The sequence below is a fragment of the Monopterus albus genome, unplaced genomic scaffold (genome assembly GCF_001952655.1).
Source record: "Monopterus albus unplaced genomic scaffold, M_albus_1.0 scaffold31.1, whole genome shotgun sequence".
Lineage (NCBI taxonomy): Eukaryota > Metazoa > Chordata > Actinopteri > Synbranchiformes > Synbranchidae > Monopterus > Monopterus albus.
In genome coordinates this window covers 2281798-2308620 of record NW_018127911.1, presented here as the reverse complement: position 1 = coordinate 2308620, position 26823 = coordinate 2281798, and the positions used below count along the sequence as shown (strand labels likewise).

Below are 26823 nucleotides of genomic sequence, written 5' to 3'. Positions count from 1 at the left end.
AGATGCATACACACTCAAACTGATAGATGAGTAAACACACACACAGATATGTTCTGCTATGGTAATCAGATGGCAGAGCGGTGGGCGCTCCAGTCCTGACCTCTGCCTGCTGCTCATTAGGCTGCTCCACTCCAAATAAAACATCAGCTCGCACTACCACAGCCCACAATACAGCCGGGCACAGCTGAGCACAAACCAGTGGTTGAGAGATCACATCATTACTGACACGCCTACTGGATGCCATTTGACGTCTTGGCCCCTGTTTTGTTTTGTTTTCATCTATTTGGCGTCACTACCTCTTACTGTCTGACATGGTAATGATCTTCATGCTGGTCTTATTTTCAATTTTTTCTCTGATATGTGATTTGCTGATTTTCCTGTTGTTAAAAGTTGTTCAAAAGCATTCCAAGGAATAGGAAGGACCAATGACATTTTGTCATGGTCATCAGTTTTTTAACATCCTCTGTATACAGGTTGACAGTAAACTACCGTTTAGGCACCAGGGACAGAGGAAAGCAATTTATACAGGTGTCAAAAGATAAATGTTGCACATTTTTAAGAGTTTCAGAATTAATGTACATATCTAAAAATGAAGCATTATCTGTGACGACAGTGACTGAGGAGTTCAGTTACTTAATGCTGGCCTTACACCTGGCATAGACAAATTTCCAATTTCAGAATGAAATCATGAGAGTTTTGCTACAGCTGTGTCGCTCCCCCGTCATCTCAGTCATTTGGTGTAAGCTGGTACTCTTATATTTTTCTCATCTTGACATTCTGATAAAATCAACCATGTTTAATTTTTTTCACAAGCCCTTACTCTGGGTTCTCGCAGGCAGTGACGTGAGCATTGTACACAACCGATAGGTGAGCCCTCTTCAGCACCAAACAGGAAGCAGCATAGTGGACAGACAAACAGCAGTAAATATGATGGAGACTCTGATGAGGCCTCCGAAGGCACGGTTCTGTTGGACCGTTACAAAGGAGGAGAAACTGTGGAGTGACCAAGAGTGCCTCTTTGGCATGTCATCCAATTTGTACCAGGATAGAGTGGACAAAGAGGAAAAGTGGACAGACCTTGCTGTCCCCTGCAGGGTCGTGACCACATTCTGCAGTGTCTTCTCTTTTTCACTTTTGCTGTTTTTTCAAGCAAAATGCTGCACACACAAGTGCAGCTGTAGCCAAATGCTGCTCCATTTTTAGTTCTTTCTTCTTCCCACCAGGAGCATGATGGGAAGTAGTCTTAAGAGAAATCGAGTTGCAGCCTTGTAAATAGTGGCCATGCAAGATCCCCAGTCTTTGCAAAATCATAGTCTGTGACTAAAACTCTGTGTGAGTAATGACACATTGCCCTTAGATGTGAGAGGGTGTAAGACTTCAGCCTTTTAAAAGACTTTTCTTATTCTTATAGTCTTCTAGTGTAAGGCCAGCATAAACGTTAATAACAAGGCCACTTTTATTTCGTCATCTACATTAGCTCACAAACAGGCATACCTCTGTCATCTTAGGCTATATCAAGATGTGTGTGTATATACACACACACCACCATTTGTTCTTGTAGGTATTTGTCCAAGGTAGGCTTGTAGTGGGTCAAAGCTTTGTTAATATCATTAAGGGGAGATGTGATTCCAGTGTGCAGGCACTCCTTTTAATACAATTTATTTATATTACGCCACAGCTGTCCCTCAGGCTACAACAACTATGCATTTTATTTCAAGAGGTCCTCTCCTTCTCTATTCCCTTTATCTCTTTTTGGTGAACTGTCTCTTGATGTGTGTTAGACTTATGCTCTTGGCTACTTAATGAATTTCTGTCCATATTATTGCAAAGATCAGACAGCTTTGAAATAATCTGGTGTCTCTGTGCTTTGAAGTAGTTTAGGTAGTGAAAATCTTGAATAGATATTCTGCTGAACTTTGGCAGCTACCAAAGACCTGAAGCCAGACCATCTTCTAGTTGTTGATTGGACAAGACAGAAGTAAACCGACTCAAATATCTTGCAATATGATTCCAGCAGGACTCCTCACCTTCCGTTGTTTGGTTGAGTCCAGCTTCACTAGCCAATAAGAGGCAACCTTTGGTTTATGGTATTTCCAGTTGTCAAGGATCTGTGGAAGAACAGTTGGGGTGAAAACAGTGAAACAATCTTTTAAACAAGCAGGAGACTTGCAGTAATACAGACCACTATTCCTTGAGGTGCAGAATCTCAAACAATCTAAATGTGTAACAACACCCAAGACCATCAAAAATGCAATAGACAGCAAAAAAAAAAAAAATCCAAGTACTATACATGCCTTTGTCTACAGTATTCCTACAGGCCAGTCACTGTGCTGTGCAGCTCGGTTGCTGCCAAAAACAACGCTAACATTGGGCAATAATAATAAAATCAACAATCAGGCTTGACACCTGCAAGAGGAAATGAATACATAACCTGGGCACAGGCTTGATGAAACACTCTAAAGAGGTTTCTTGTACGCATTATGCTACTCTGTAGCAAGCTGCCATTGCCAAGCTAGAGAGAGAACACAGATAAAGCAGAACACAGATAATCTTGTAGTATGCTCTTAAGTTTAGAGCACACACACTCATCCTGGCAGACGTCCTTTCATACCTCAGCCAAGACACGGAATCTGTAACATTGCTGGGTTCATGTGTCTGTTAATGTAATGAGTTTTTGGCTTTCACATATACTGTATGGTAGGTTTCAAGGTTTAATATTTGAGTATCACAGGACCTTTACAGATAGAGCTGCTATGTTTGTATGACATTTGTCATCTGGCACATGATAGTAGTCAACACAGGAAATGTAGGACGAGAGATTGTTTACTTCCACATATCACCAAGTTGCTTTGTTATCTTGTCCTCTAATTTTGGCCTTCAACCAATTTCAGGATTTTTTTTTTTTTTTTTTTGGCAAAGCAACTATAGATGATTTATCTAGCAAAAGTCTCTCTCCATAAGCAAGGTAGACCATTAAAACCTTCCACATAACTGGTTTGTGATTGCACACCTGAGCCTTACATATATATACGTAACACCTTATACGTATGTAAGTGGTCTCCCAAAGTAATTTGAGGTCATTGTCATACATTAAACCTACATTAGTACCTAGCAGAGCATCTACAGAGTGCCATGCTTGTCTTTTGTGTGTTTGTTCATTTGTGACTTTACATGCAGCTGAACTGAGGGATAACTAAAATCAAGTCATGATCTTTTTGTTCCCTATGTTTTGTGACTGTCAGAAATCCTTTGGGCATGTGTTGTTATGTTCAAAAGCTGTGCTGGATATTCCCATGCACTAGTGCCAACATCACTGTGTACCTACAGGCACTGTTATTGTTGCTCTTGTTGACTTTAGTCTACATCGCCCCACTGGTGCACATAAATCTCTCATGTAGCATGCTAGATCCCCTGCAAACAGTGCCCCCACTGGGAAGCTCCACTGTGTACTAGCACACACATCGCACACAATCACAATCCACAAGGACTCGCAGATACAGGGATAAGGTATACAGTAAACACTTTTGTTCACTTTCTAGAGAGTTGCTTGTTTATTTGTTCAGTTTTCTCTCTCAGTAAGAACTTTAGGAACCTTGTCTAGTACGCTGCATGCTCATTTGTCATATTTGTTTTATACATACACAAATTGCCCTCAATTAAAGCAGGACAAAACCCACTCAATGCATTTCACCTTTCAATGGTTCCAACTGTGACATAAAAGCAGGTTTTGAGTGAAATATAAAGGAGGCAATTACTCCCATACAAACACATCATTAGCCCAAATAGCCCTCAACTTAAATCATGGAAAGCATGAAATGCTAAAGATTGTTTTCATGCCAAGTGAACACTCCTTGTCTCCTGAGGCAAAGCGTGAACAGTACAGGTGCAGCCGCTCATCTGCGTTTCCATGGTGATTTCATTAGTGTTTAACAGCACAGGTGTGGTGGTAATTGTCTTTCACAATCCTGACACGCCCAGATATTGCATACACACCAACTTTTTTTGTTTGTTTGTGGTGTGCTTCAGAGAACATGAAATACTTAAGTTAATGACTTGGTTTTTCTCACTAGTTTAAATTACAACTACATCACAATGTGCTAAGAAACATTACTCATTAGATCATTAGTAGGTGTGTGAGCTCCAAGGGAGTATAGCACATCTCTTGCAATCCTGCAAATTTATTATTATTACTAGGCCAAAAAATTTGATTCACTCGTCCCACAGCTTTTGAAGCACATGCACCAAGTATGTCAAGTCTTCCCGTCGGGAATATCGTGTTATGGCAAAAAAAGGAGCGAGGAATAAATGGAAAGTGAATTTTTTCCATAGTTTTTTGGAATATCTCAAGAGCTATTAAATATAATAACATCAAACTTGGTACACATTTATTCTTATAAGTCTTTCTTGTGGGAGGAATCACAGACTGAAAAAAGACCTGTAAGCATTTATGTGATTTTGGCTAATAACTCCTTAACCATAAGGTCTAGAAAAAATTATTTTTCCCTTAATTCCTTGGAAGCTTCAGACGGCTTTTGACATTGGGACCTTTTTTTTTTTAATATGTTACTTGATTATATAAAAAGGGGTGTATTTTGGTTGATTTGGTAGCTTTGATTGGCGGCCCAATGCTGTCACTCCTGTCCGAACCATGGCTTCAGCGGCCCAGCTGCAAGCCCTGCAGCCACAAAGCCTTGGGTTTTTTAAGTTAAGGAGCCAAGTGAGTTAGGTGCTGTTGGCCTTTTACTTCTGGACAAATTTGACATAAAAAATAAACTCTGGTGTACTTCTTCCAGTTTACTTTATGTGTAGCCTACTAACTGAACATTCTGCTGTTATTTTTGTCATCAATCAGCCTGGTGAAGACAGTCTGGCCATCTGCTTTGCTTTCAACATACAGCTGACTCTTAAGACAGCGATGGCTCTAACAGAGATCAGAGTCAGTGTAGAAATTATGTTTGGATGCTTTCATAGTACTTTGTACTTCTAGTGTGAATTCAAGGTGAGCCTCAGCTTTTATTGTCAGACCATTTTTGTTTCTTTTTACTTTGACCAAATGCACAACTGAGTTCAGCTTTTTCTATTGTAGTTTTGAAAGTTTTCTTTTTCCATCTGTTTCGACATGGCCAGCAAGTCAATAACACATAGCTGTGGTTTCTAAAAGTGGATATTAATAGCTGCTAACACTAGTTAATTATCAGAACTTACTGTATATTGTTAGGTATTTTTAGTCAGATAGATATTGGATAGATACTTTATGTATTAGAAATGTTTAGTGTAGATAGGATGTCTAGTTAGACTGTTAAATGCTTAGTCATGCTTATGAGTTTCTACAGGGTACATCTGGTCAAGGATAACTAGAGAGAAGAGTTGATGACTGTCAGCAGACAGGATGTTTAATATTATTATTATGACGTGTATAACTGTAGCCTTAGCCATAATATGTTCTCATGTTTAAGTCACGACATGTTACTAGAAGTCTGTGAGAATGTTTTTAGCTACACACCACTTAATCAACAGACACACACATTCACACATTGATTTGCTTCATGTTTTGACTACTGCTATGACCAGCTGCAAGGCTGGCAACAGAGACGTCTCGGTTGACGTTTCTGTGTAGTATGGGGCTAGCCCAACCGAAGGGATATAATGTATAGGCCTGGTGGGTTCAGGGTCTTTCATCTTACATCTGCCTGCGAGCAGTTTGGAGGTGCAAGATACCTGAGCGTGTAATGTTGATTTTACCTGTGATCCTTTGAATAAATCAGCACTGTTTGGTAGTTACTTGGACTGTCTCGTCTCTCAGAGTCCGTATGGTAAAAAGTACCGGGTACAACAATATGAAGATGTCTATTATTTCAACAGACGTTTTGTAGAAAATGTAGTCATTACTGGATTCTTGGGCAGCCTGCTTTCAACATCATTTACATCTCTGGTATGTTCCCATTAACCACATGAATAAGTTCTTTAATTGTTTGTACATTAACATTGTAGAAAAACATAAATTAATAGCTGCAGAAATGTGCTCGCAAAGACACAAGTACACCACATACCAAAGGCAAGGACACACAGATCTGACCAAAAATAGAGGAGGCACTGATTAATACAAAGGTGCAGTGGGGAATAGCGCGGGGCTTGAAACTGACCGACGGGTTGTCACGGGGGTCATTTGAAAGACAATGGGAGTCAGGCCAATGCGGACAGGCTATTGTGGAGTGAGGCGAGGAGGTTACTTTTAGTTAGGCTGCAGAGTGACCGCACCTGGCCACAGAGAGGGCTCAGGGAATACAGTGGGTCTGGATTTCTGTTCAGCACTTGTACTCATTGTTTATTCCCACTTTTTCCCAGTTCTTTTTTACCCATTTTTGGCCACTGAATCTGTGTATTCTGCTACATACACACACACAAACACACACAAAAATGCATCTTAGACTGTTTTATAGGGCAATGCACACACAAATACCATAGAAAATGTACACCCACCTCATCCAACACAGCCTCAGCCTCTTCCTCAGTTTTTCCAGGAAACCTGATCCTCATGGCTGTGAGCGCAGCCAGAGTCTGATGCACCAACTCTGCCTCCTGCTCTTTACTCCTCAGGTTTATCAGCGGATCACCCTTTACACATACACAATAGCAAACACAAAGCTTGAGGACCCATTCAGTACACGGATACACAGTATTAAACAAAATGTATAATTCAGAACAATAGTGTCATCTCACATCTAAACCAGGCTCATATAGACACATAGAGCATGCTTTTACCAGACACAGAAGAAAAGGAGGAGGAATTTCTTTGATTTGATTTAGCTATCAGACCAATTCAGTTTTTGTAGCAAAGGATATTAAGAGTACACTACAAGTAGTGTTTATTGATTACTTATCAACCAATGCTTTTTTCTACTGGCAATAAGGAAAAATTGATGTTTTTGTGTCAGGATATTTTTATCAGTCCCAATTTAGGGGCTCTTCAAAATCACCTCTGCACAGAACTTTAAAGTTGCATTCACACACATGTACAATCTACTATAGTTACATATTATTCCTTTACATAGCAGTTAGTAAAGAACAGTATCTGTAACATGCTGCATGCTATGAATACAAATAACCTCCTCAAAATACCACTTTTTTTATTGCTACACCAGTGCGCTCACTGGTCAAATTTGACATTTCCTGTACCAGGATGTACTTGTCCCCAGGTGTGAGTCCCATAGGGAACTTAAGTTTGCAAGAAGGTAAAAATCAGTAAAAATAACAATAAGGAAATGTTCCTGTCATTTTGTATGCAAGCATATAACCAGCGCAGTCTGTGGCCTCAGTGTTAAAGTATTCTGCTCTGTTCTCATATGTCATTCCACTGTATCCCGCATACTTGTAAAGTAGGCAAGGGAATGGAGGAGGGAGGTAGATGGCAACATAAGATAGGATGGTTGTTGTTGTGCACTACAGTAAGTTTGTACAGTACTGAAGTACAGTGTTGCTTAAGAGATTCTTATTCAGCTAGGCTGCAATGTATGCCAGAGGAGGAGAAAGGTAAAAGCTCTGACTGCTGAGCAATTAAATTATGTGAACTAAAACTGGAAAGTAAATCTTGATTATATTTAAACCTGCTTGGAGTAGTGGATCAGCAGAGGATTGCCACATTGAGTGAAATGACAGCCGGCTGTTTAAAAACGAATTTAATACAATTATCTGTGACGGACAACTCATTTCACACATTCTGAACTGTAAAGAGGCAAATCCCACTTTGTGTTTATGTGTTGAGTATCTTACTATGTTGGAGTGGATGGTTCCCAGACTGTTGCTGTGAGGCACGCGGTGGGCGGAGCCACTGCGGCTCAGTGAGTGCGAGCGCAGAGTGGCAGAGCTTGGCCTGATGAGGGGAGTGGCCAAAGGAACTGTAGGTGAAGGCCTGGTAGACAAGGCTCGCACCTCATTGGGCGATGAGAGGGAGGCAATGGAGCGAGGACAGGAGATGGAGCGCCTGATTGGCCCAGAAAGTGTTGGGGAAACGGAAGGGGCGGGGCTGGTTTTGAGTGGCTTGACTGGAGGTTTCCAGTGCATGCGACCTGGAGAGAAACAGAAGAAAGGGAGAGGGAGTGGAGAGGAACACTGACTCACTGTCACACTTCGATTTCTTTTCTTCCCTGATCCTGTCTCAGTGCCCCAGTCGCTGTCAAGCTCTCCTTTCTGCCTTCCATCTGCTGCCGGGTGGCTTTGGAGATGAAGTGTGGCGTTAAAACTCCCACAGCTGCACTCTGGCACACTGGCCCAGTGGCCCACTGTGTGTGTGCGCATGTGGGTGTGTGTATGTGTTATTAATGACCACAGCATGTGTAGTCTAAACCATAAACTAAACAGCAGTCTTGTCTGGTCTGGGGATGGATTAAAGAGCAGTTTTCTTTTCCTCTCTCTGTCTTGGACACACATATACACACACCTACACAGATTAGGCAAACACACATGCATTTGTTTTCTTTACTTGTGGGGACTTGCCCTCATTTCCTGGAGACTTGCCCTAAATTTATCTATAATCACTAGTTGCCTAACACCTAACCCTTATCCCTGCACTAACCTTAATGCAGGTGGGGATTAAGGTCCCCAGGAGGAAGGCTGTGTCCCCACAATGTGAATACCAAGTGCACGCAGACACACATAATATGAAGCTATAAACCTATGCTGACACTCTCCGTCACCCTTGACACATCTCCAGCTTGTGTACCAGCCAATGTGTTAGTGTGTTTTTCATTTATGCAGTGTGTCAGTCTGACATCAAGTGTGCATACAAGTGATTTTATGTCTCGTCTCTCTGTGTGTGTTTGTGTGCGCGGCTGCCGAACCTTCCGCGGTTTGGCCATTGCCAAATAAGAGCATTATGGGGCTTAGTCCTTGCAGCCCTTTGGTGCCTTGGTATGGAACAGGGATTGGCAGGGCTACTGTCTCGCTTTGCACATACATGCAAACACATTTGTACACATACTTATTCAATAAGTTGGGCTTTTTCATGGCTTTGTTCCTTATTTTGTGACAAACTGAATGAGCTCCTGCAATGGTCCTCTATGTAGCAGTTAAACCGACAGGCCGCAATGCAACCAGAGAATCTTTTTCTGTCCAAGGTCAGTGCATAAACTGTTGTGAAAGGTGTCTTCTCACTTCAAAAAGCTGAAAATGACGTATGCAACTTATGCAAATTTGTGCGAATGTTTGAGACTTATCCCTCTCACTATAGAACAGGGAATATGTCAGCATTAAATTCAAGGTGTTTTCAAGATAAGCAACGAAAGGAGGCTTTTTTTCTTCCCCTCTCGTTCCATCAAGTTCTTTTCTTCTCTTCATCTCCGTTTCTTCCTCTGCCTTCCATTCACTGTATTGTTCATGAAACATCTTTTTCCTCAGGTGCTTTTTGGTGTGTCAGCTTTGTATGTGTGTCTACTGCTGTGAAGCTATAGGATGCTTCTTTTCTTAGGAAAGCAGAAACATAAAGCCACATCCCATAAGTCACAGTCTATGATCACCCTGCTTATACTTTAATTAAAATCCAAGGATCTGGTACCATTTTATCGCATCAATTAGAACATCCATAATGTAGCTCCTGCTGGCTCACACCATCATAACCTGTCTCGCAGTGCTGGTGGAGTGTGTGCATGCTGCAGGTACTGATCAAAGTAAAACTCTCTGAATTATTATTTAAAAAAAAATTGCACATGCATGTATATGGAAATTTGTGCTGTGCAACTATGAATATATTTTTCAAACTGTATGTATAAGTGTGAAAAATATGCCAGGTTGGAGCTGCTCTCATGTACTCACAGCATCACGGGATCAATTCCCATTCAATTATTGCAAACTAGGTCTCTATCTCACTGTCGCTCCTGTCCGCACTTTATTTTCTATCATAGTAAAATAAAATGGAAATGCAGTTGAAAATGCTAAAGCAAAAATCTTAAAACTGTGTTTATCTTTTAAGTGTCAGATTGTGAAAATTTACACAATTTGAAAAACAGTTTGTTTTTCAAAATTAAGAAAACTGCTGTAATCAGACAAAGGGCTCCAGCTAAAAAAAGAATTCAACGCGGCAGGAAGAAGAGAGAACAAGACAAAATGAGAAAAGAACAAGCAAACAAAAAAAAACAAGTGATCGCAGTAAACAAGGTTCCTGTCAAACCCCCACACTTTGACTTTCTAATAAAAACATTCCTACTGTAGACACTTTAGTATATGCTGCTGTTTTACCTGAGCGTTCAGCCAAGTTCTTATCCTTTTTGTCCCCAAGGTGATAGGAAACTTTCTTCTCCCTCTTCTCTTCGCCTCTTCCTCCTCCTCCTGCTTTTGTCCTCTCCTCCTCCTCTTCATCTGAGGAGGAACAGGAGTTATCAGCGCTGCTGCCACTTGTAAAGTCGGCCAGGTAGTCTGGTCGTTGACGCCTTGGTGTCTGACTGCATTCTGGCATGGTGGTCAAGGACTGGCAGGGACAAACACATACAGACACACAAGGGAAATATATGCTGAATATACTGTGCATAAGACATACAGAATGTGCACGCATAGATCCATATACATGCATTCTTCTCACACACACATAACCATCCTTCTACTTTTATCCTCATGGGACCCTCCACTGATGGCATTCGCTTCCTAACCCTAAACCATCGAAACTGACCTCATTTTAGAAAAGTGTTCTCCTTCCAGAGCTATAAAATTCAAACAGTTTCTCACAAGGACATAAGTACAAGAATAAGCACACAAACACACACACTTAAACGTGAAGACGTTGAGATGTTGTCAGCCTCCCTCAGCCTGTCTAACCCTCAGCCCATTACCATCTGTCACTGGGAGATCGTGTGGTGACACTGCTAGCCCACGTTCCCACGTGTTTATGTTTTCTTGCAGGCTCATTATGCACAGATACACAATTACATATGCACTCCTTTAAAGGCCTGGCTGCCTCTATAAATAGGAAAATGAGTAGCTTCATACCCTAAACAAATTTGACCTGTCAAACAACGTAAAGTACTTTTTAAACTGAAAGTACTTTTTTTTTCTTGAATACCAAATGTTTTACATGAGAGTTTCTGTACATGGAACAGAAATGTGCTGTATACAAGGACAGTTGGTTCCGTGTTTGACACAATTGATGAAAATATCAGATGAGTACAAACAACTGACTTTTGTTTGTGTAAAATCATGATGACAAACTCATGAGCATTTTCTTTTTCTTTTTACTTTGGAGTTAATGAAAGTTGAGTGTCTATTTGAGTGGGGACTAGAAGGGGACATGCTGATACAGTGGCATTAATAAAGCATTTATGCATCTGTTATTCAGTGGTTAGCTTGGGCAGTGCTGTCAGGCCATCCGAATTAATGGACAGGAAGTGATCACAGGGCTTACATTGTCGCCGCCGGGTAGCTGTGTGGTTGAGCGATAGAAGGGGATAGACAGAAAGATTAAATACATGAGAGGAGAATAAAAGGGAAGATGGGAACATAAGATTGATGGGCGGAGAAATAAAGAAGAGGGTGAGGTGAATCTGAGTATGGGAGCGGAGATGAGGCATGGAGTAGATGGACAGAAGCGGAAATGAACACATGGACAGAAAAGGATACTGAACTTATGAGTGCAGAGATAGAAAACAAGTGGCTACACAGTGGAGAGCAAGCAAAGGAGAAGGCCAGACACTGAACAGATGAGATGACAAAGAGATTTCTGATGTGTGAAGAGAAGAAGCCAGAGGGATGGGGTAAAATAAGGATAAATGGTGAGCTCGAGAAAAAGGTAGGAAAAGAGAGAAATACCACAAGGAACAAATATGACAAGCTGTACATCATAATTATAAAGGTAGGGGTCAAGAAGAGAGGAAGAAAATAAATGAAATGAGGAAAAACCTAAAGAAAACCTGAAGGCACTTGCTATAGCTCTTCCTCTGTGACACTTTCATCATTTCACTTCCTTCTTAGCTTTCTTCCCATACTCTTCTCTGTCTGAGCATTTCTTCATTGATACAAACATTCCCTCCCTCAAAATCACATCTCTTAATCCCTTTGCCTCACTCTTCTCCTCTAGCCTTTGCACACTTGTTGGTTCAGTTTCACCAGATGTCTTGTGAGCACCGCACCCCAAGGAGTGAAGCTTCCCGTCTCAGTTTGTTCTTTCCTCTGCTCTCAGTGAAAAATTCTGCAACATGGAAACTGATGGGGCCCAAATTAATTTGGACAACAGTGATTGTTCCTGAACAAGTCCTCATTCCAACTAAGGCTTCTCTAATACAGCACTTAACTGCCCTGTCGAGTCCCTAACACACACTTTGAGTGTTCCAGCCAATTTAGCCCTCGAGTGAGGGACGGATGTAGATGTTCAGGAAGAGAAAAGGGATGATGAGGTGAAAGGAGAAGAGTGAAGCAAGGTGATGGAGGGAGTAATGTGCTGTCATGGGAAATTGAGGGGATGTATACGTATATGTGACAAAGAGAGGGAGATAAACTGAAAGAAAGATACCATGGAGAGAGTGAGAGAGCCTGACAGCTGTCCCCTAAGGGAGCTGGGTCTTTTCTTAGAGCCTCTTTCTGATCCTTTTTATTCTCACCTAACCTGCTACCCCCATCTTTATTTTTCTGAATCACGTCCTATATGCTATCTGTGGGCGTTAGCTCCAGGCATCTCCCAACTTGCCTCCCCTCACTTCTGTCTTTCTTTATTCTTTGCACTTTTTATCAGTCCCAACTCTCACCCACCTTAGGGCCTCGTTGCCTGGAAGATTTACCCATCAGCTTCTCGTCGTCCAGTTCACATTGCTCCAACAAATCCAATATGTCTGCCTCCTACACACCATCACATACAGAAAATACAAGGTAGATAAGAACACGTCAAAGAGGTGGATTTCGGTTACATAAGAAATGTACAGAGTAAAGCATCAGCCAAGAGTAACAATACAGTTAAATCTTGATGACACAGTGATAAATGCTTCGATATTTCATATAGCTTTGAAGTAAATTGGAGGTGTAAGAAAACAAGCAGCTAATATTATTTTAAAAAAAGGAGTAGGGATGAAAGAAAAGGGCCCTGGCTAAACATGCATTGCTCTTTGGCAGCATACATAGAAGGTGAATTCAGGAAGGCTATTGTCATGCCCATCGCCAATATGCTGAGGCTGTGGCCATTTGGCTATAGCTGAAATGCAGGCAAAGGTGATTAATGTTGCTTCACGGCTGGGACATAAAAGCCCCCAATTGCCGCCTAAATACAGATGAAAAGTGGTCGTTTTTTCTCAGATTAGCCATCAAGCTGCCTTCTGAGGTTCGTGAAAAGGTCTATGTGCCCCTGGCTCTCCGTGTTGGCATGTGAATAAATCAATTGTCTGCGTATACAGTGGCATATTTCCATGTCTGGAAGTCATCATTTGTCTGTCTTATAGTAAGCATCCATGGGTTCTGACACCTTTATATGACCTTTTGGTTTTTTCTCCTTAAATGATACTGTCTTGTCAAGTGCCATCTTGGTTTATATTGGCCTATATATTTTGTGCTTATGTGACTATATAAGAATTTATTTATATGTTGGTGTGAAATGGCAAACAGTGTGTGCCAGCGTGAACCGGATTGGGATGAACTTTGCCTTGTTGTAGCATTATCAGACAGTTGTGTGATGTGTAAACTTTGAAATTTTCTATCAAGACCTCAGATTTTAAAACAATACTTAACTTAAGTATTTATCACTATGATTGCAGCTGCCCTTACACATCAAGCAAACCCCAGTTAAAAACATGTCATATTGTGCCCAGCCATTCAGTAAGCTGCAGGATATTATGCGCTACTTTAAATTGATTGCAAAAATGGTCCTGAAAAACTAACAACTAAAATGACATTTTTATGTTTTAACTTTATCCTTAAAAATGTTCAGTACTTGTTTTTAAGATTGATTTATTTTTACATCAAAAGGCATTTTTACCACTGAAAAGTCTGCCAGCTCATTAATTGTTCACGATGTGAAAGCTTCCCCACCCACAGTGTTTTAAAAAGCACTGCAGACCCATTGCCTTGTTCAACTGCAACAAAGCAGCTTACATTGATGTGTTGATGCTTTAAAGCATGAGAGAAAACAGAACTTGACACAGATAGAGAAATTACAGATGAACAGAAAGCTATTCAGCTTCTCTTGTGTTAAAGTGTGTAAAACACATCAAAGTGTCTACATCAAATGATGCAGGTCTATAGATTTTTAGGATACTTATTTAACAGTCACTGTCTGCACTGTCAGTGATAAACATCTCCCAACTTGTTCAGATCTTTTTAATGATCACTTAATGAATTAAACATTTTATTCTCTCTCCCAGCCTCGAGACTGTGTAGCTCCCCTTTACCTTGTTATCACCAGTGATCTCTGCAGATGTCAGCACAGTATATTGTCCAAACTATGTTTTTTTGGCACCAGAAGACCAAAACTGTAATCCTGTCCAGGAGTATTTCTTCTTTTGTTACCTTGTTATCACCAGTGATCTCTGCAGATGTCAGCACAGTATATTGTCCAAACTATGTTTTTTTGGCACCAGAAGACCAAAACTGTAATCCTGTCCAGGAGTATTTCTTCTATTGTTAGAAGCATCTACTGTGACATTTACTGATTCCATAGTTCTTGTCTTTTTGACAAGTGACACTGTCTTGTGCATTTTTATTATAATGTAGGCAGAAGACACTTTCCACTGGTTAGGAGTTTATTTCCGCCATGGTAAAGAAAAAACATATCTCTGAGCCAGCAGAAAGTCTCTGAGGGTAAAACTGGTCTTATTCTTTTAATCAAATAAAATGTGGTCAGGAATCAAATCATTACTTCTTCAAAACAAGGAGGACAGTCTTAGTGGAGCATAGAGACGATGACACTTTTACTCCCACTATTCAGAACAGAAAATGTTATTTCTGCCTGTTGTTCACCATTATCATCAGCATGTTGGGGTTTTCTCTGCATTTTCCTGTTTAACTTCTGTTACTGAAAGTAAATTCTGAGATACCTCCATCAATTTGACCTTTTGAACTGTACATTTCCTGCAACAGGAAACAGGAGTTTTTGATTTGTGAGAACAAAATCCAGCTGAAAATTCATTTAAAATAGTTGTTCCTTTGAACCAGAATATTCCCTTTGAAAAGAGTAATAAAGGTATTGTAGGTCAAAAATAGGTAAAGCCACAAACAAAGGAGTCTTACTAATATCCCTTTACTTTATAGAAGTCTGAAGTGCTTGCAGACCACTTTGACAGGATTTACACTGACTGTGAAGTGCTCCCAGACAACACTTGCCGTTTTTGTACTTGTGCTGTTCTATTTTATTGGCAGAGCACTGCAGGCTGGCTGAGCATGCACCTGCTCAACAATATTTTTCTTTTTTATCTTCAGTATCTATCCAGAAATGGAGGAATAGCAAACAACAGAACTAACAATTTGATGTGTAACTGTCAACCCACAGGGACTGTAATGGAAGTGGGGAGAAGGGTGATGCAAACCCTGCAGAAATCACTGTAACCTGTGGCTGCATTGCCTGTAGCACAGCAACTGAAGCCAGAAATTGTGATCTGAAGTGTATCAGCATGTTATCACTAGGATTACAACACATTTTATTTGATAGTGTGACAATCCAATCCACAGTTTTGAAATCATGGCCCTAGGAAGCCCACGATGGCAGCAAACATTCGTTTTGTGCCTCAGAGACTTGAGAGATAATTTGATGTTGGTTTATCATAGGAGTAATAATTATGTTTCGGTGCAAACCTTGGAAATTACCAAAATTGAAAATGGTTACGTTTAGGTTAAGATTCAAAATGGCTTGGATTAGGTGAAGGTTTGTCACGATTAGAGTTATGGAACAAATCTGCCATCCAATCAAAGACTTGCATCTCTGCCCGTAAGTAGCCTAATCAGGAATCCACTAGTTGTAAATATCCTTGCTAATAGCAGATGCAATTTAACACTTTCACACAGAAAGTCCAGCTACATATCAAAAAGACAGTTAATGTTGATATTAGTTAGCTAACTCTCTAACAAATCAGAAGAGGCTGCGCTTTGCATGCCGAGCCAATGGGGAACAATAATGGCAAAACAACTGCTGGAAGTTGAAGAGGCAACTTGAACAGCTTGAAATGGCAACAGTACCTTTCTATCTAATTCCACCGTTCAAATCCGGTGACAATACAAATCATACAGGTTATAAACAAGCAGCAAGGTTGAGAAGCACAAACAAACCATCTGTCAAGAAAAGCAGCTCAAATCACAGCTTATTCTTGACAATAGATGGGCTTGAGTAATATGTTAAAAATTGGGAGGAAAAATATTTGCATAAAAAGCATCATTTGTGGTCTGATGACTATCATTTTCAATTTCAGGAGCATCTCTTCTTTATTTTAAATGGCCAAGATTAGGATCTTACACTCTCACACTTAATAACAACAGTCCAGTTGTCAATCATGATCATATTATTAGATAGCAAACTCAGCAGCATCCTTTGTTCCTACTATCTCCCTCCTTCCCTACTTTGAACAAGATCCACATCTGTCTGTGTTGACTAAATTAAACTTACCTCAGCCTGGTGTTTAGACTGTGCCTGATCTTTGATTGACATCTATATAAAAATTTGCTGGAAAAATTTGGCACTTGAAAAGACACAATAACTTTCTGAAAAACAGACTGCAAGGGGCTAGGGGCTACTGAGATAGGGTTTCCACAAAAGTTGCATATCCCAGTGTCTTGATATGAAATTGTAAATCTCAGTACTGCTGTCAAAATATTTATGTATTCACTGTTACTATCCAGTAGCCACAAGCAGTTCAGATTCTTTAGTTTCATCTGTATCTTTCCTACTCATCAATGCTTCTAGATTCCGCCATGTGTTTAAATATCCTGCAATGCCTTCCACTGTCTTTTTTGTCTCACTGATTGCTTCTTTCTAAATACATAACCAGACTTGGTAACAGAGAATTGCTTCTTTCTCTTCCCTATTTTTTGTAATCTACTCGAGCCATTGTGAGTCCTATGGTGTTTATAACAGAAGTCTGTCACAATATTTTAAAAAGTATTGTACAAAAATCAAAAGTGACAACTATATCAGCAGCTCACGGTCTCTGACTATTTTTCTCATCTTTCTCTTATCACAAGTGAAACCCCACATTCCTCTCTTCCCCTGCTCTCCCCCCTTTTCTCCTATAAAGCTGTGTGGTATGGAAATAATCTTCTCTCCTCTATAGCATCTCTTCATACCTTCAAGTTCTAGCTGCATTCTTCCAGTACCAGAAATGCTCTGACATTTTCTGACAGTTCTACCCTTGTATGGACATATTCTTTAGTATGTGGCCACAATTGTTTGTAAGTGCATGTGCATTTATGCGCTCATGTTCAAATGTGCCCCCCGAATCGCTCTCATAAAATAAATTATTAACCTCTAGCAAAGCACAGTTAACTGTGCAGCAATGGCAATCAAATTTGAAGCCTCTTCAGAACCTTTTTGACAGAAAAAAAATAAAAATAAAAGGAAGATACAGAAAGAGGATGAGGGAAACTGAAGAGACTGTTGTGTGGGATTTGATTTGCTTTTAAATGCTCATGTACAGAGCACAATAATTTCAATAATATTTCTGGAGAAACAGAGTGAAAGACTGAGAAAGTGAGGCGAAAAGAGAGGAGAAGGACATTCTGTCAGACATTCTAAAAAAAATATGAAGGACCGCGCCACACTCAGCTTTATTTGCACATCCTTTTTTGTCTCTCTGGGCAGAATCATAATAGAAGTGCACGTTTCTCTTCTTTGGTATGTGCTTGTCCACAAGTGTCTGTATATTGCGTATATATGTTTGTGTGTGGGTCTGTGCAGAATTCTATGAGGAGTGTGTGTGTGTGTGTTAGAGTCTGCCACTGATGTACGTGCCTTCATTCGTTTCAGAGGATTATTCATTTCCTTTTGAAGTGAGGCAGCTCGCCCGGCGAGGAAGGTCTGAAAGGCGGCCGAGAGCAGGCTTTCATACTTCTCCAACAGCAGCTTGTCGTCTGGGGGGTAAATACGTCTGTAGGCCACAGAGGCACAAAAAGAAAAGCAAGGAGAGTGAGAGAGGTGTGGAGAAAGAGGGAGAAGGAAAACAGTGCAGGGAGAAAGGAGATCAGATGAGAAAGAGAAAATATGATAAAGTAAAGAGAAAGAGAAAACAGGGTTTGGGGACACAAACAGTGACAGAAAAGAGAAAGGAAAGAGGGGGATTGGCTTTAGCAAAGAGGGAGGAGGAGCGGCCACACAATTGGGAGGAAAGGATCAGTGACAGATAAGAGACTGAAAAAAGAAGGATAAGAAAGGGGGGAGAAAGAAGGTCAGCAAATGGAGAGAAATGAAGAAAATCAGCAAGAAAGACAGAGAACAAGGATACAGAGCTGGAAAGTCAAAAAGACTGAAGAAATACAAATACTGTAAGAGGGAGGAGTGAGGCACAGAGAGGTCGAAACACAGCAGGTGAAAATGGTAGATGGACAGATAAAAGAGCAAGCAGGAAGGGAAACAGACAGAGAATTATAAGTATTTCAATTGGAGGTATGAAATGCTGGAGAGACAAAAGAAAGGTAGGTGGCAGGATCAAGGGAGAAGGAGGAGGGAGCACAAAGAAAACACAAAAAGAAAGAACTAATAATGGAGACCTTGAGTTAAGTAACTGTACAAATGCACTGACACACAACTGCTTTCCACAAAGACAGTTAACCCATAAAGTTTGGTGTAGCTGGTAAAGAAAAATAAATTTTGATATGAATTCACATGTGCAGGCTCAGGTAAAAATAAACACCTGGAAAAAAATAAATAAAACTATAGGTGCAATTTTTGCAAGCATCTAAACAAGTGCTTAATTTAATCAAGTGCAATTAGCAACCACCATTTTCTTTATGCCGGATGGCTCCGGACCAGCCATATGCAACACTTACTTAAATACAGTCTAGATGAGTTATGAAGTGAGTGACTGTGCAGGCTATCGGGTCCAGATTTGATTTAAGAATAACTGCTAGTTACAGGTAGAATCCGGCACCGAGGTTTGCAGTTGTGTAACAGGTCTGACCTGTGCAGGACTCTGACACACACATACACCTCCACCGAGATGTGCACTTACTTTCCCTTTTGTTGCATTCTTTCCTAATGTGCCTGTTCACACATTCCACATAGTTTTGTGCCCTCAAGACTAAACTAACAGTGCTCAGTGTTTATCTTAGGCCTGAGGGGATTAGAAAAATGTCTAAACTTCTGCTTGGTTATCCTCTTAATACATCTCCAAACTCTCCCCTGGTCCACAGTTTAGTCATCAAATCAAAACAATGACAGTGTTATAAAATCAAAATAAACACTGGCAAATGTGGTGTGTAAATCATGGAAATGGTCTGGCTTTTATACAGATATGTTTAGAGCCAAACGCCTCCTGAGTTGGCTTTTTGAATCAATGGGAAGTTAGAAAAGCTGCTAACACAGGTACAAAAGCTGACCTTTTATAAATGCAAAGATATAAAGCTAAATGTAATGTTTATGCACCAGCAGGAAATTTTGCACCACGTCAAGATGATAGCTGCAGATTTTTGTAGAGAAGAATTAAGTTTTTACTAATAAGCTATACATGTTAGATATCAGCATCTGAGTGGTAGATTTTAGTGCAAGTAGAATGCTAATTTTAGCAAAGTTTACACAATTTTACCATTTTTCTTTATGAATAGATTCTGTTCAAGGTACATGCTTTCCATGTTGCTGAGAAGCTGACCTAATTCTATGCATTACTTTAGTTAGTGCAGTTCAAATCAAGTAGACTGCTGACTGCTAAAACACCTGTGATGGGCTCTGGTTCCCTCCCTTGGTAATATCCTATACAAGATATTTAACTACCATACTTTTTTTTTTACTACCGTTAAGGAACATGAAACATTCTTTTCTTCCTCTTGAGATAATTTCTAAAATTCTAGGATGTCTCTACATAACAGCCAAACTAAATTGAAATAGTAATATATGACAACAGCCAGAACATGTAATTCCTCAGAGAGTAATATAAATAACAAGGCTGAAACATATAAGGTCACCACTTTGATACTGAGTGTTAACTGCTGCCTCTGTTTGGCACCCTCCATTTCTAAATATATGGAGATTTTATTAGAGGGTGACCCTCGAATATTTTTAAATAAAATGTTCATGTTCCATCCATTTAAAACTATCATTGTTTTTGTCAACAGCATCTCTCAGGCTTCCCGATAAAAGAAATGAAAAGCAATAATGGCATCCACCCAGCTGGGTTTCCGTCTAATGCTACAGGGTCTCGGCTTCTCCGTACCTGATGCAAGTTTCATCTGATAGGCGACCGTAACTAAGTTCATTACCCGAACTCATCTAATGAGAAGCAGTGCGTTAATCAGACTCCAGTGCAGCGCCGGGACACCATTTGAATGTTAAGAGGTCTTTATTAGGGGTGCTCCACACAGACCTCAGCCTGTCTGATTGACTCTCTGGCTGTCTGTCGGAAGAGAGGAAGGGGGTGATAGCACTTGATGCAGGCTGGGATCAGCATTCTGACTAGCCATTCAGTCAAGTGATGAGTCAAGAAGTCTCTTAGACTCAGGGCAAGTGTGTGGCTGTCTGTAAGTCTGTATGTGCAAGAGAGAGCAAGAAAATCAAGAACTGGAAATGTGTGTGTATACATGTTGGATAAAGAGAGAGGCAGGAAGAGAAACTGAGGGAGTGAAAGAGCATTAACAATTTACAAGGGACAAGAGGCAAATCAAAACGTGGTGCTGCTGAGCCATGCTCCGAGGTGGATCTCTTCATTCTGCGAGATGACTATTAAAAATTGACAAGCTCTACATCTTCCAAAATATCAGCACGAGTTGGAGGAGAAAAGAACAGAGCAGGGTAAAGCAGAGATGGAGAATGGCTTGTAACTGTCAAGTAAAGTACACATGCTAATTTGAATTTCAGAAATGGTGAAAAGGTAACACTGTGTATTAAAGAGTAACAATTTCAACTATACCGCTACACAAAAATTCAGATTCCCTTTATCCCTCTCTCTCTCTCTCTCTCTCTCTCTTTGTTAATTCTTCTGTCTCATGTTCTCAAAACATCGGGCGTCATCTTTTGTTTGTTCTGTCTGCGGTAGTATTATTCATTCTCCTGAGAGCCTTACATTGTGCAGATGACCCCATATATGTAGATGAAGCTGGCACAAGTCCCCTCTCTCTGGTTGTTTGCATCTTCCTTACCTGTAGTTCCCCAGATGTTGCTTTTCATGCTCCTCCCTGGAGATCTGCTTGCGGACTTGTGCCAGTCGCTCTTTCTAGAAATAAGAGAAAAAGAAACAACAACAAAAAAAAAGAAGTAACTCTTCCAGGTGAAAGTTACCTACCATGTCTTCTATAAAGTCTTACAATCAAGAAGGTAAGAGGGTGAAAGTAAGGAAACCAACTACCCCGTCAGTGACTTGCCATTTAAAGGCATTTTTCCTTCTGCCCTCTTAATAATTTGTTACAAAGGTATAATTGTAGAGCTCAGCTGGCAAATTTGGCATAAAGCAGAGAGAAGGAGATCACTCCATTACTGGCACTGCAGTGTCATTGAGCGCCGTGCCTTCAATAGACCTGAACCTGGTCTTGCACTTCAGCCATAACAGCACTCAAAGATGAGGTAGTGCGCTTTTTAAAATAGCGTCTGTACGCCATCTTTCCTTATTCCCACTGATTACTGCCATGGCTGATCAAAAGGCTAATCAAAGAGGATGGGAGACATAAAGTGCTAGTAGTTGCCACTTTTCCTTATATAGATGAGCACCCACTAGTCCTTCATTTTAAAGAGAAAATAATTAAATGGTATGCTTGTCTCAGACATAAAGTAAGAAGAATCTGCTCAGGCTTTTTTTTTTCCATTTCAACTTGTGATTTATATGCATACTAACAGCCTTTCATAATATCTGTAAACACATCTTTGATGAACACCTATCCCTGAACTGCTGATACCAAGCCAGTGTTCTTTTGTGTTCATTCTGGTGTGGCCTAAAAAGCCTAAAGTCTCATGACTTATCATCAGGGCTCACGACTGCATAGCCATTGTTGTAGTCCCCAGGCTAGTTTTGTCCAGGTGGGAAAATGAATGAGCATTGCTCTCAACTCCCTTGGCCAAAGACAAGATGTACAGGTGCTTAGCATCCCAGGTGCTCCCCTGCAGTTGGTCAGAGGCCAACAGAGAGAATTACAGTGTATAAATATGAAGCAGAATCTTGCTCAGCAAAACTTTTGATAATAAATAAAAAGGCCTAAAAGCTATGTAATAGTTGATTCATTTGTCTGAGCCTCACCAGCTCTTCTCTCCGTCGCTCCAGTGTGTGACGTTGTTTCTCCCAGTCTGAGGAAGCAGCTGAGAGTTTCTTCATGGAGCCGTGCCCATAGAGTCGTCTCTGAGCCTCTGCCTTTTGTTGCGCTAGGTTGCGTTTCTTATCACTGGCCCTGGATCAACAACAAGTGGTGTGGCCACAATGCACAGTTAAAACAGAAGTAAAGGGTTCAGGCTGTATTAAAAGCAGACTGCTCCATCTTTAACTATTAAAGGAAATGTTCGGTTTCTTGCCGCTGGTGCTCTGACTACTTTTCTTGATTAAAACAATGCTTCCCCTCTTTGACTTCTTTTTTGTCATAGGTTTTTCTACTGAAATATTTTTTTAGCATATTGTAACACTTGATACTACTTGGTAAAGAACAGCCATTATCTGTAGCAAAAGGTTTTTATGACTGCTGTAAACTGTGATGAAGTTTGATGACATGCAGGTCTCATCACTAACAGGCCTGAATTTGCCTTTTGATCATCACATCATTGTGGTGGTAAAAAAAAAAAAAAAATCACAAAACATTCAACAACACAGAGATAAAAACTGAGCCGTGACACAAACAAACCGACAATCCCAGGATGAACCAGACAGCTATTTCTGAACAAGTGGGCCATTGCGGTCTGGAGAAAGGACAATTTATTTTAGTCAATCGCTGCCTTTTTAAATTGGATATTGAGTGATGCTGGGGGGCTGAGGTTTATCAATGTCCATGTACAGCTGGGTCTGAATTGATCTCACGTTGATACAGTTGGTTTTGCAAGCATAGCCGAGAGCCGACCCTAGCTCTACACAGCACCGAACGCTCCCTTTTGGGAAACGAAACCATTACTATATAAGGGAAAAGTGAGTGAGGTAGAACAAGGCCCTCGTTCATTCCAGCATGAACATAAGCAGCTTGTCCAGTGGAAGGAGCTTTCCTTCGTGTTCCAAGGCCTCCTAGAATTTATTTGTAATAAAATAATCAAATCTCCCCTTTTAATCTATGAGAACATAGCAAACAGCAGCCATGAGACAAATCATTTTGATGAGAGTTTTGCTTGTGCCAACTGAAGCTGGGCTGGAGGATGGAGTGAAATTTTAGTATATGGGGTGACTGCATGATGCACCATACTTGGCCAAACTTGATCTTTGGTGCTGCATGTAATTGATCCATTGTGTGTGTGTGTGTGCGCGCGCTGTGGTTGTTTATGTGTGTAACTAGTAGCGTTGATACTACTTTTAGAGCAGCAAGAGCAGAACAAAGCGCAGAGAGAAAGAGAAAACATGAGCAGAGATCCAGACGTCTGGTGTATTATGATCAATCATTGGACAGACTCACTGTAGCTAGGGGACAGAAAAGCATGCCAGCAAACACACACACAGGTTCCGGGTTCGGGCCCCACCTGGGACCTTTCTGTGTGGAGTTTGCATGTTCTCCCCGTGCTTGCGTGGGTTCTCTCCGGGTACTCCGGCTTCCTCCCACAGTCCAAAGACATGCAGCTTAGGTTGATTGGTGTCTCTAAATTGCCCATAGGAGTGCATGTGCGTGTGTGTGGTTGTTCGTCTATGTGTTAGCCCTGCGATGGATTGGCGACCTGTCCAGGGTGTACCCCGCCTTCGCCCGATTGCCGGCCGGGATTGGCTCCAGCCCCCCCGTGACCCCGTTCAGGGACTAAACGGTAGAAAATGAATGAATGACTCATGCCTGACTGAAATGTGTGCAGAGCACACAATAGAGCCATAGCTTTGTGCCTTAGCCATTATCTGTCTTTGTATCCACAACAGCAAGACCAACAGAGACATTTACAATTTTTTGTCCAAAGCTCAAACATCCTGTTAGTGTCAGACTAATGTCAGTGCATTGTCAGTCTGAAACCAAAACAAGAAAAAGGTTGAATAGTGCTGTGCATCAGAGTAATTCCACTGTTTTCAAAGTTGCCAAATAAAGAAGACTGAAAGAATCAATTCAAATCTTTCAGTCATTCATACAGAGCCCTGTAAAATAAAGTCTGACGTGAGCTTTGTCTGCCTCTACAAATGAAACGTAATAGGCCGCTAGATGCAATTCATGTGTGTTCAGCTGCATGCACATGTATGCGTGTGTATGATTGTGGTGGAGAACAGTACCTAATGTTGAGAAGTTTGAGAGCATTGAGCAGCACGCCTTTCTTCACATCGTAATCAATCTTCTGATCGGTCCCAAAGCTTGGCGCTCGATTGATCTGTCAGAGAGGAGAGGAGAAAAATGCATTCTGAGGGTTTTTCTACTTCATCTCATTTTTTTCCCCTTTCTTCTCAATTCAGAAGACAGAAATGCTATGTAATTACAGGAGAGGATTTTGGGCATCTTTAGGGGAAAAAAAGAGATCTGTTCCCACACGAAGAACAGGAGAAGAGAAGAAATGAGAGCGAAGGAAAGGCAGGATTTTATTCTCTTTGAAAGACACTTTGGATCGCTTAGCCTTTGCCTGAGCATAAATCCTGTCTGACACTGATGTGTGCATCCTTCTGCATGAAAAAGAGCCTAGGTGTGTCTGAGTGCACATACAAACAGATTGTTAGGTTAAACTGTCACCAGATAAGTGACACTGTCCTTTTGAGCCACCCGCAGGAAGCAGTCGATGACTCTGTAACCTATGTATGCCCATCTCAACTAGGCAACTCAACACCCATCTGCACCAGTGCCGGCTATAATCTCTTTGTAAGCATCACTGAATTACCACAGCTCAGCTCAGCACAATCATATACAAGCAAGGGCGCTCAGAGAGAGTCAACTGAGCGAGAACAGAATAAGCCACCTGTGATTTGAAATACAAAAGCCAGTATCACCAAAGGGAAATTTCAAGAGCAGCTTACCTTTCTTAACAGAACAATTTCCAGCACCAGTGCAAGGTATACAGATATCAGTTATTATACCTGACACAACAAATCAGTTCTTCCCTTCTATTCTTTATGTTCCTTCTATCTGTCACACATAAGGTGAGAAAGAGATTGTGTGAGACAACAAAAGGACCAGCAAATGGAGAGTGCAGAGGGAGGGTGAAAGAACAGGGAACTGTTATTAGAATGGATGTCTTCCTATGAGGTGACATCAAATAACAATTCACCAGATGCCCAGCGAAAGGCTGTCTCATGTTAATAAACCTCGATTGTTGAGATAAGTCAGGTCTCCTAATGTTTCCTCATGCTCAGACTGCCAGCGTTCATTTTTATGTGGGAACAATAGTATGGATGGCTCCTTTTGATAGCATTGCATTTGTAACAGATGGTGTATTTGTTGAGTACCTAAGTAAGTACATGTGAGATTTCTTCATCACAGCAGGTGATATCTGAGTTGAAAGAAGTTCGCTGAATCACTATCAAGGTTCAGACAGTGGTCTGAAAAAAACATGTATATTTCATATAGGGACTTTTAAAGGGCAATGAAGAGATTTGGATGATTTTTGCCATCTACAGCAGCTGTGTATATTATTAATGATTAGAAAAGGTGTGTTGTTAAAAAGTATTGGAAAGATATTTTTATGAAAATATAAACTGTAGTAGAACATGGAAGTTACTGTTGAATATTCACTGTGAAATAATCTAATGTAAAGTAAAAATACTCTACTGAAGTGAATTATCTGTAAAGTATCTGTACTTTACTTGAGTATTTTCATTTTCTGTTACTTAATACCTTGCCTTCGCTACTTTTTGGAGGCATATATTGTACTTTTTACTCCATTTATTGTATCACTTTATTTTGACATGAATTGGTTCATGAATCCTGACAAGAGCCACTGACAAGAGCCACATGCTTTTATGGAAGAAAATCACTGCTAATAGTTCTGGAAAAGTAGTTGGAATCCATCCTTCCCAGTAGCTGTAATCTGTAGTCACAGTGAGTGTTTGCGTCAGAAACAGTATTCGTCCTGTTCCTGTCTTCCTTCAGAAAAAAGCGGCTGGATACAGTTGAATCAAAGCAGCATGACAACCAATCACAAATTGTGATTTCAATAACAAAGTAACATTGAGCCAATCGGAGGTTTTACAGCACATTGTAGATCCATTCTATCTGCCAATCAGGAACGTGGGTAAAGAATGCTAAAAGACGCCAATGAGAAAACTGAATGGTGTGCAGCATCAGGCCATTCGGGACCATAAAGATTTTTGGCAGGAAATGAGCAAACAAAACCCAAAAGCTCCTTTATCGAGGTGTGCAAAGCATCTCAAGGGTTGTGGGGGTAGCTCTCTGTAACTCCTTCCTTCTTTCTCTCCACTTCTTCTGAACTAGCCATTACTAATCCTTACACAAAGGTGCTTACTGCTGTGTGGCAGATTTGGGACCAATGCTGTAAGATAACATTTACATCACAACCAGGCTCCCAGGAACTCAGAGAGCCAGAGTGCTGACTGTCTTGCCAGCAGTGTGGCATGGAGCCCAAAAAAGTGAGGTAATTACTGAAATGTTGTTTGTTTGGATCATGAGCCATTTAAAAAAAAAAGGAAAAAAAATCTGGGC

At 40.7% G+C, this 26823-nt stretch overlaps 1 protein-coding gene across 10 annotated transcripts in view; it reads right to left on the bottom strand.

The window, feature by feature from the left end:
• ttll7 (tubulin tyrosine ligase-like family, member 7) overlaps positions 1 to 26823 on the bottom strand; it is a 68265-nt gene that overhangs the window by 11462 nt on the left and 29980 nt on the right. For all 10 annotated transcript variants that reach the window (XM_020596682.1, XM_020596676.1, XM_020596680.1 and 7 more), the window contains 9 exons: positions 24453 to 24547; positions 22320 to 22467; positions 21232 to 21305; positions 17897 to 18032; positions 12727 to 12813; positions 10231 to 10459; positions 7771 to 8066; positions 6481 to 6615; positions 2028 to 2108 (listed from right to left, as the gene is read on the bottom strand). In XM_020596682.1, the coding sequence (XP_020452338.1) occupies positions 2028 to 2108; positions 6481 to 6615; positions 7771 to 8066; positions 10231 to 10459; positions 12727 to 12813; positions 17897 to 18032; positions 21232 to 21305; positions 22320 to 22467; positions 24453 to 24547 (1281 nt within the window). The remainder of the gene's footprint in view (positions 1 to 2027; positions 2109 to 6480; positions 6616 to 7770; positions 8067 to 10230; positions 10460 to 12726; positions 12814 to 17896; positions 18033 to 21231; positions 21306 to 22319; positions 22468 to 24452; positions 24548 to 26823) is intronic.